General features: G+C 41.0%; 1 protein-coding gene across 2 annotated transcripts in view; it reads left to right on the plus strand.

Annotated features, from left to right (window-relative positions):
• RLF (rearranged L-myc fusion) overlaps positions 1 to 10,002 on the plus strand; it is a 36,007-nt gene extending 26,005 nt beyond the window's left edge. Inside the window, exons 5-8 of one of the 2 annotated variants that reach the window (XM_030964455.1) lie at positions 1,708 to 1,910; positions 3,318 to 3,454; positions 4,504 to 4,645; positions 4,814 to 10,002. In XM_030964455.1, the coding sequence (XP_030820315.1) occupies positions 1,708 to 1,910; positions 3,318 to 3,454; positions 4,504 to 4,645; positions 4,814 to 9,538 (5,207 nt within the window). In that variant the 3' untranslated portion in view covers positions 9,539 to 10,002. The remainder of the gene's footprint in view (positions 1 to 1,707; positions 1,911 to 3,317; positions 3,455 to 4,503; positions 4,646 to 4,813) is intronic. The other variant, XM_030964456.1, reaches the window with a different exon arrangement.

The raw sequence follows: 10,002 nt of genomic DNA on the forward strand, positions 1-10,002 counted from the left end.
CTTGCAGACACCAGAGGTAACTGGTTGACTACAGTTGCTGCAGAACACCATTCTAGTTTGTGTTTTATCAGAACGTCTCATGCATTTCCATGATTTCTTGTACAGTTCATCAACCAGTTTATTCTTTGGTTCATATGCATTACTGCGTGTAGTGTAGGCATGTGTTGAACCATCTCTCTTAATTCACAGGAGTCTTTTGAATGATGTACAGATCTGGAGACTCATATCAAGGCTTTGTGAAGATATTTATGTTTAGCTGGAAATAGCAGCACAGATATTTTGAAGTGTATGATTTCATCGTGTTGGTTTTGCACAGCCTGAGTTTTGGTAGTGGGGAGGGGCATGGAAGTGGCTTCTGTGAGAAGCTGCTGGAAGCTTCCACCATGTCCAGCAGAGCCAACCCCTGATGGCTCTGAAGATGGACATGCTGCTGGCTAAGGCTGGGCCAAGTAGAAATGATGGTAAGGCCTTTGTGATAACAGATTTAAGAAGAAAATCAAAACAAAGTGGGGGCAATTTGAATTCCAGCTAGAGAAGAGGAGGAGGTGAGAACATGTGGGGGAAACAACATGGAAACACCAAGGGCAGTGGAGAAGGAGGTGGAGGAGGTGCTCCAGGTGCTGGAGCTGAGATTCCTCTGCTATGGTGAGACCAGGGTGAAACAGCTGTGCCCCTGTAATCCATGAATCCATGGGGAATGCAGAGATCCACCCACAGCCTGTGGGGATCCAAACAAAGTGGACAGGGATCCAAACAAAGGCTGTGAGGAAGAGGGGCTCTCTCCTGTGTCTGATGACTAACAGCAGGACAGGAGGACATGGAATGAAGCTGTGTCAGGGTAAGCACAGGTTAGACATCAGGAGAATGTTCTTTACTCCAAGGGAGGTTGGATACTGGAACAAGCTCCCCAGAAAACTGGTCACAGCACCAAACCTGCCAGAGTTCAGGGACCATTTGGCAATGCTCTTTGTCACACAGTTTAATTTGAGATAGTCCTTTGAGGAGCAGAACTTGCAGGTCCCTTCCAACTGAATTCTGTTTCTATGACGAAAGAGAACAAAACTAAATCTGTGAGGTATTTAATCCAAATAAGTAAATTTTGCTTGCTATTTACAAGAATAGTCTGAATTTTTACTATCGAATTAGTTCATTAAGTCTCATAAGGATTAGTAGTATCTGCTTGTTTAAGACATAAGCCTAGAATGTCTTTAACACAATTCTTCAGAAGTCCCACAAAGATAATATTTTCACCTTCAACTTCATTTTACCTATTTTGGCATTATGTGGAGTTTTAACAGCTTGGGTGGAAAACTTTCCAGTTGAAAAGCAAGTAATGAATGACCTTTTTTTTTTATATAAAACTACAGTTGAAAGGTGATGATTCTGAACCTCAGTTAAACTGCTGGTATCTGTCTGGTGTGATCAGAGTCCTTTAGCCATTGCTACAGGACATAATCTTTAATGGTGCTGTCTTTTGGGGGGCATGGAGGGGTGGCTGTGGGGGATCTGTTTTCTGTAGCCCAGCATTCTCTTCCTGCAGAGTTTGGGCGAAGAGAGTCCATTGCTGTCACTTGTCACCATGCCCAGAGTTTCCTAAAAACACAGTCCCTACACAAATTTGTGAAGAATTGTGAATGCAGTGAGACAATTTCATTTAAGTGTCATCTGTAAATTGGTCTGTTCTCAAAGGATTTTTTCTTTTCCTAGCTAATAAATTGATTACACGAGAAGGGCCTTCCTTTCTGCAGATGCGAATCAAACATTTGATGAAGTCCAACTGCATCCCCCAAGCCACTTTCTTGTCAAAATTGTGTGCAGATTCTCCAGAAATTGCAAACGTTTCATCTTTTCGCCAAGCCTACATCACATGTGTGTGTTCAATGCTGCCTAATGAAGATTCCATTAAGGAGGTTAGTAACCTACAGTCCCTTTTAAATATTTATTTATGAAGCATTTTAGAATTTATTTGTGTAGTACTAAGAATTGAAGCTGAAGAGTGAAACTGTTGCAGCAGAGTTCCATAAGAGGAATTTTGAAAGATTATTTTGAAAGATTAGACAATGTGTGGTCATCCCTTTCCAGGAATTGGATGTGATTGGGCTGGCTAAGTCAGGTGTGGAAGTTAAATTGCTGAGCTCCTACAAATTAAACTACTTCTATGTATAAGTAAAAGCAAATATATGCACACACAAGTGTATATATGCATCTGTATGTGCAGACTTCTCTAGAGGTATGTAAATACATGTGTATTATGTGAATGTCTAACTCTTATGCTCTTCATAATTACTGTTTGTGGCTTGTGTCCAAGCTGACACCCTGGTTTGATAGACAGGGTTGTAACACAGAGATGTTTTTGTTATTGCTCAGAGCAAAGGAGGCTGGAAGGAGACACAGCCAGGACAGGTGACCCCAGCTGACCAAAGGATATTTCAGACCATGGCATCATGCTCATTCCTTACAGTGAGGGGAAGGAGGAGGAAGGGGAGTGGGTTGAGAGATGGAATTTGTCTTCTCAAGTCTCCATTATGCACAATTGTGCCTTGCTCTCCTGGAGCTGCCTGCCCATGGGTAGCAGTGACTTACTTCCTGCTTTTGCTTTGCTTTTGTGCATGGCTTTTGCTTCACCTATTCTATTGTCTTTACCTACAAGTTTTCCCACCTTTACCCTTCGCCTTCTGTCCCTGGTACCACTGGTAGGGGAGCTGAGCAAGCAGCTATGAGGGGCCTGGGTCTAGCTAGGGTTAAACCATGACAAGGAGACAAATCTCTGTGTTATAACCCTGTGTCCAGTAGAAGTCCCAAACACAGCCCCATACCAGCCATGAGGAAGAAAATTAACTCTACCCCAGCCAAAATCAGCACACTACTCTAAACACTTCTGTTTCTATCATCATGCTTTGAAGTGTTGTTCAGAATCAGCACCTACGGATGAGGAGAACAAGAGCCTGGCTTTTTCACAACTCTTGATCTTTTTGGACCTGGGTTCTAATTTTCAAAAGTAGCACAAGAATTCCTCTAAGTGCAAAGAGACAGACTGGGAAGTTTTAGATAGATGGTTGGCTGCATGCAAGTATTTAGCTAAACTACCCAAAGTGGAAGGTTGTCCCAAAGAAAACGAGTATTGAGGAGGGCTCAGAACTATCAGGTCAACTTCTCACACCATTTTGTAGCTAAAAGGTGTGGCCTGATCTCTGGGTACAGGAATTGTAATGTTTTGTTTTTGAGACTTTGATATAGTAAATGTGCATTTCTTTTGTAAACATAAACCTATTTTGAGAATAAAGTGCCTTTTTGTTTTAATTTTCTTTTTCTTTAAGATTGCAAAGGTGGATTGCAAAGAGGTACTAGACATCATATGTAATCTGGAATCTGAGGGACAAGAAAACACTGCATTTATTCTTTGTACAACATATCTAACCCATCAGCTTCAAACAGCAAATGTGTATTGCTCTTGGTAAGTATAAGCTGCTTCTGCTAACTGTTCCTCACTAGATAGAATTGAGTGAATATAGTACAAAAATATCTAGAGAAGGTGGATTTATCCTTTACTTGAGAAGTGCATCAGACTGAAGCTCTTCCTAGATGATTACTTATTTTGTCACAAGTTGCTGTGCTAATAGAGCAGTTAGGCAAAAGTAATGTTTAAACAATTTAAAACTGAAACAGCACTCACACCATTGGCACGAACACTGGTACTTCTGTGGGGTAAGAGATCTGTCAGTGGTGGTGGGTCAGTGCTCTCAGGATTGCTATTAAGCCCCTGGCTTTGTGGTTCCACAGAATATGTTGTCAGTCTGTTCTTCCCTTGGGAATTCTTGGCCCCATGAAAGCCTGGTGCTTTTTTTTGACCTGTTCCACAGAGATGTCAGTATTAGGAATGAGCAGAAGCAACACCCTGTTGCTTCTCTCCACTTCACCTCCAAGAGCCTTTTAATGTTTTTATAATTTCTGTAACTCCATGAATTCCCAAGTTCCAGCTGCCTTCCCTGGGGATGAGATGGGCAAATGAAGTCTTCTGTCTAAAGGTGATGCTGACATTGTAGAGATGTATAAATTGAAGTTCTGGTAGTGTACCTAGCAGTCCTTGTACAGCTGCTTGCTTATTGGAACAGAAGTGGCAACTTTCTGTTATGATTTATCTTATCCATTTTAAATTCCTATGTGAGAGGTAAAGGCTCTGGAAGTGTGGGACTGGGGTTTTTTTTTTTGTCTAGAAAGGAAGTCTGCAGCTGTAGGTGTGTGCATTAAGTGAGATGAATCCCAGTGCCAGTGTGTTTCCCCTGTGAGGATCAGGAGATACACTGGGGTTTGATCTGGTGCTGGAGTGGAGCATAGGAACAGTTCTCTGCAGTGCCACTTGGAGATCAGGACCTAATTGAAATGTGTGCTGTCCTTGAATAACACTTAAATTTTTCTTGGCATCAGCTCTGAACTGACACACTGTGAGTGCACAGATTGTGTGTATTTGCAATGTTCTTACATTCTGCTTTCAACTTGTCACAGGGAACTGACACTTTTCTGGAGCAAACTGCAGAGAAGAATAGATCCTTCCTTAGATTCCTTTTTGGAGAGATGTCGTCAGTTTGGCATCATTGCCAAGACACTACAGCATCTATTTTTCTTGATAAGAGTCATACAATCTGAAGTAAGTAACAGTCCTGAGTCTTTGGACGCAGCTAGAGCTGTCTACATGATTTTATTGTTTTCTTCATATTTCTATTGAACTGAAAAAAAAATCGCTTATTTCATTATTCATACTTTCTGATTATGCCTAAGAACATACTAATAAAAATCTTCTGTTTTCTTTAAACAGGCAGAGGAAGCAGGACTTGCTGTGTCTGTGTTGTTGTGTGTGAGAGCCCTTCAGATCAGGTCCAACGGAAGCGATGAAATGAAGACATCAGTGTGCAAAACAATTGCTTGCCTTTTACCAGAAGACCTCGAAGTTAGAAGAGCCTGTCAGCTCACAGAATTCTTACTTGAGCCAACTTTGAGTGGATTTAATGCCTTGGAAGAGCTCTATATGCAGCCAGACCAAAAATTTGATGAAGAAAACGCACTGGTTCCAAATTCACTCCGCTGTGAACTGCTGTTAGCTTTGAAAGCATATTGGCCATTTGATCCTGAATTTTGGGACTGGAAGACTTTGAAGAGGCATTGTCTTAAACTATTAGGGAAGGTAGCTTCTGATTCCGAGGATGATGCAGGTTGTCATATGTCACTCAATGAAACTGACATGTTAGAAACTTTCTTTAGTGACTATGATGAGACAAAAGAACACAAATATTATGATGGGAAAGACACAATGAGCCACCCTAAGGAAAAAGCAAGAGTAAAAAAACCAATTGGTTCTTCAGAAAGATACCAGAGATGGCTTCAATACAAGTTTTTTTGTGTGCTCTGCAAAAGGGAGTGTATAGAAGCCAGAATACTGCATCATTCTAAGATGCACATGGAAGATGGTATTTATACATGTCCTGTTTGCACAAAAAAGTTCAAGAGAAAGGAATTTTTTGTACCACACGTAATGGAACATGTTAAAATGCCACCTAGCAGAACACACAGACCTAAAAAGAAAATAATTTTGAAAAAAGAGAGATCACCACAAAAGGCAACAGCTCCCAGCAGCCCACCCCCGGTGTTTCCAGAAAGGTCACACCAGACACAGCTCCCTGAAAGCTTTGATGATGACACAGAGGAATATGTCACATTCAGCCAACTGGAAAATTGCCAGCTGCAAGACAGAGACATCTACCCCTGCCCTGGGACAGATTGTTCTAGAGTATTTAAACAGTTTAAGTACTTGAGTGTGCATCTAAAAGCTGAACATCAAAACAACGACGAGAACGCCAAACACTACTTGGACATGAAGAACAGGAGGGAGAAGTGCGCGTTCTGCCGCCGCCACTTCATGACCTCCTTCCACCTGCGGGAGCACGAGCGCGTGCACTGCGGGCCCCAGCCCTACATGTGTGTGTCCATGGACTGCTACGCCAGGTTTGGCTCGGTCAATGAGCTGCTCAACCACAAACAAACCCACGATGATCTTCGCTATAAATGTGAGCTCAATGGCTGTAATATTGTTTTCAGTGACTTAGGGCAGCTTTACCATCACGAGGCGCAGCACTTCAGGGATGCGTCGTACACTTGCAACTATTTTGGTTGCAAGAAGTTCTATTATTCAAAGACTGAATTTCAAAATCATCTTGCAGCTCATGATATTAAAGTGTCAAATGGGGAAGGAAAGCAAACGCTGAACCTTGAAGGGTTGGTTTCAGAAGAAAAATCCAGTTATCTTCCAGAATCTCAGCTGCTTGAACAATCTGAAAATTCCAATCTGAATGATAACTTGGATCCCTCAGGCTCTCAGGAAATTCCACAGGTGAAGGAAGAATCTCTCTCTGACAGTGAAGATCTCAACAGTGAAAGTAATTGCAGTCTGCATTGTAGGAAGCACAGGGCAGATGCTGCAGCAAGCCAAGGTCAGACATCTCCACAGCTCCTTGGAACAGTGGCTCACAACCAGTCAGTTCCAGGTTTTGTCGTGTCCCAGGAGGGAGTCTTCCATCCAGCAAATATGAAAGAACAGTGTTCCAATGTGGCAGTTTGCTTTGATGAAAAAAATCTTTCCTGTGGTTTTGAAGGCTGCTGTTCCACCCACAAAAATTCCAGAAGTATGCAAAAGCACCTTCGAAGGGTCCATCCATACAACTTTAAAGGTAAAAGAAATATGGAAATGAAAACTAAATATTTTCTCGATCTGTTGAATGATGCTCAGGACAGTAAATCCCCTACAGATATGAGTCCAGAGTTAGGTCATAATTCTGATACAAATGCTAACTCTCCAGAGAGCGTGTGTTGTGCTGTAGATGCTAAAGGAAGCAGTGGCCTGAGGGAAGAGACCTGTCCTTCTTCCCCAGAAACATCTTTTTATGACAGCTCTAAAGAACTAGATATTGAAGATAACATGTTGGAACTAATGTTAGGCTTGAAACATCTAAGCTTAAAAAATAACATTCAGAATTCAAGACAGAAATCTTTTCTGGGCTATTCATCTAGGGATGCCAAGTGCCCTGAGTCAGTTGATGAAGCTACCTCAAAATTTCACCTTCAAGAGCAAGAAGATAATTTACCCAGCCAGTACCTTACTCAACTGGCAGCTAAACCATTTTTCTGTGAATGTCACGGATGTACATGTGAGTTTGTGACCAGAGAAGCTCTCTTAATGCATTATGTTAAGAAGCATAACTATTCAAAGGAAATGGTTCTTCAGCTAAATATGTTCCAGCATCGGTATTCACCATTTAAGTGTCATATTTGCCAAAGATCTTTTACAAGAAAAACACATCTTCGAATTCACTATAGAAACAAACATCAAATTGGCTGTCAGAGGGTGGCTCACAAGGTGTGTCCTAGTGAAAAATTTGATCATGTAGGTTTATGTACAGAGGACATGCATAAGAATAGCACTGCTCCAGTGCCTGCCTGTGCAAACAGCGTTGGGTTCTCTGGACATTTGGACTCTGAACAGCTGTGTCACCCAAAAAAGGAAGACTGCTCTTCTGAGACTGATTTGGAGTCCAATGAAGAGACAGACAATGATGTAACAAGAAAAACATCTAACATAACTTCCCTGGACAGTCATAGGGAAGAACTGGAAGCAAGACAGGGAAGAGGAAGCAAAAGAACAGTTGCTAAAGGAAACTTATGTTACATATTGCATAAGTACCACAAACCATTTCATTGTATACATAAAAGCTGCAACTCAGCATTCACAAACCAGAAAGGTTTGATTCGCCATTACAGAACTGTTCACCAGTATAATAAGGAACAGCTCTGCTTAGAAAAAGACAAAGCAAGAACAAAAAGGGAACTTGTCAAATGTAAAAAAATATTTGCATGCAAACACAAAGAGTGTGGTAAGCGTTTTCTGTGTTCTAAAGCTCTTGCTAAACATTGTAGTGACTTCCACAATGAAATCTTAGAGGATCAAAAACTGCTTTCTGAAGCTGAGTCTGCCAGATTTGCTTGTAACCAAGCGCACTGCCATGCTGTATTTTATACATTTAATAAGCTTAAACAGCACCTAATAGAAGAACATGCCAATGAAGAAAAGTTAAACAAAGATTTTGAAATCCATTGTGACCTTAATGGCTGCAATCGAATTTTCACAAATTACAGTCACTATTCTCAACATGTATATTTCAGACACAGTGAATATTATGATAGTCTCTTTGGAAATCACAAAGAGGAGGAGGATGATGAAGATAAAGATAAAAACGAGCAAATTTGTTTGAAAGACAGCTTTGGCACAAGAAAGCAGAATGGGAAGCAATTAAAAGACAAAGCTAAAAGAATTAACAGAAGCAGGGAAAAGCATTTGCTAAATTTCAAAACGAAAGAGGAAGCCCTACAAATGTGCAAAGAGAAGTCTAACCAGACCCAGTACCCCTGCATGGTGCAGGGGTGCCTGTCTGTGGTCAAACTGGAAAGCAGCATCGTGAGGCACTACAAGCGCACACACCAGATGACCAACATGTACATCGAGCAGCGCCTTCAGAAACTCGTTCTTTGTGTCAAATGTGGCATCATGATTGAAAAGCAGTCTTGCTCTGACACAGTTTCAGACTTGGATAAAAAAGGTGTAGAAGTTAATGAGGATAAATCAGCTAATTCTGAGCCTGTGCAGGAAAGTGACAAACCCCTTGTTCCAAACCCTGCATGTGATGCTCCAGATGAGAGTAATGAAGACCAAAAACAATGTTCACCGAGTAGTGTGAATTGTGATGCCAGTGCCTTTGTGTATTCAGGCACTTTAAAATATAACCACAGTTCAAAGAACACCTGTTTTGAAGAGTCTAACAGCAGGGAGACAACTGTGTGTAAAACTGAAGATCTTTCTGAAAGCAGTGAAAGAGAGAATAGCTCTTCTTTGTCCAGTTTACAATTAGAATTGCCAAGAGAGAAAGACCCAGAAGGATGTCAACATAGTGCTGTTAATCAGAATGCAAAAAGAAATGTACTTTGTGCTACAAAAGACAAATTTCAAAAGCCTCCTGTGTCCAAACCATTTGATTTAAAGACATATAAACCAATGGGGTTTGAGTCTTCATTTTTAAAATTTATTCAGGAGAGTGAGGGAAAAGATGATGACGATGATGATGATTGTGATGAGGTCGTAGAATGGGAGTCTCCTGAGCAGTTGCCAATAGATGAAATGTTGCAAAAAGAGGGAGACAGTCAAGGGAATACACCAGTAAACAACTTTGTAAGTGATGAAAACGTAATCATAACCCCAAATAATCCTGGGCAGCTAACAGAGATCCAGCCCTTGCTGTCAGAGTCCTCCTCTGCCCCTTCTTTAGAAAATCTGAGGGCAATCTTGGACAAGGCCCTAACGGACTGTGGAGACCTTGCCTTAAAACAGCTGCATTACTTACGACCAGTAGTAGTTCTTGAAAGATCCAAGTTTTCCACACCTCTCATAGATTTATTTCCAACAAAAAAGGCAGATGAGCTGTGTGTAGGAAGTACATAAGTAGCTTTGCTTAGAGCAGATAGCCTCCACTACTGCTGTACGGGGAGAACTTCAAATTAGAACAGTAATTGTTACAGTACACACTTTTTAGGTTAGTTTTGACTGTTTAATTCCATGAATGTATAATATCTGTCAAAAGTAATGGCCAAGTTAATTTAGCTCCCCATTTTTTTCAATGAACAATGCTGATTTTGGTGCTATTTAACACATCAGAATACTGGGGGCTTCCTCTTGAAGAGTAAATGTGCATGATTGTATATGGAAAAAGTACTGGGGTACCAGGGTTTGGGGGGCGATGGAGTTATTACTTGACTTGAATGTGCACCCCAGGGTGCTTTGTGTAACATATTGTACACTACAGCATCTTATATTTTTTGAGTTATGAGTTTCAATAAATTACAGTTTTTCACCCATTTGTTTACTGTACAGTAAATCTTTAATGTGCTTTACTTGTAATTGAGTTT

This window comes from Camarhynchus parvulus, chromosome 23 (genome assembly GCF_901933205.1).
Source record: "Camarhynchus parvulus chromosome 23, STF_HiC, whole genome shotgun sequence".
NCBI lineage: Eukaryota > Metazoa > Chordata > Aves > Passeriformes > Thraupidae > Camarhynchus > Camarhynchus parvulus.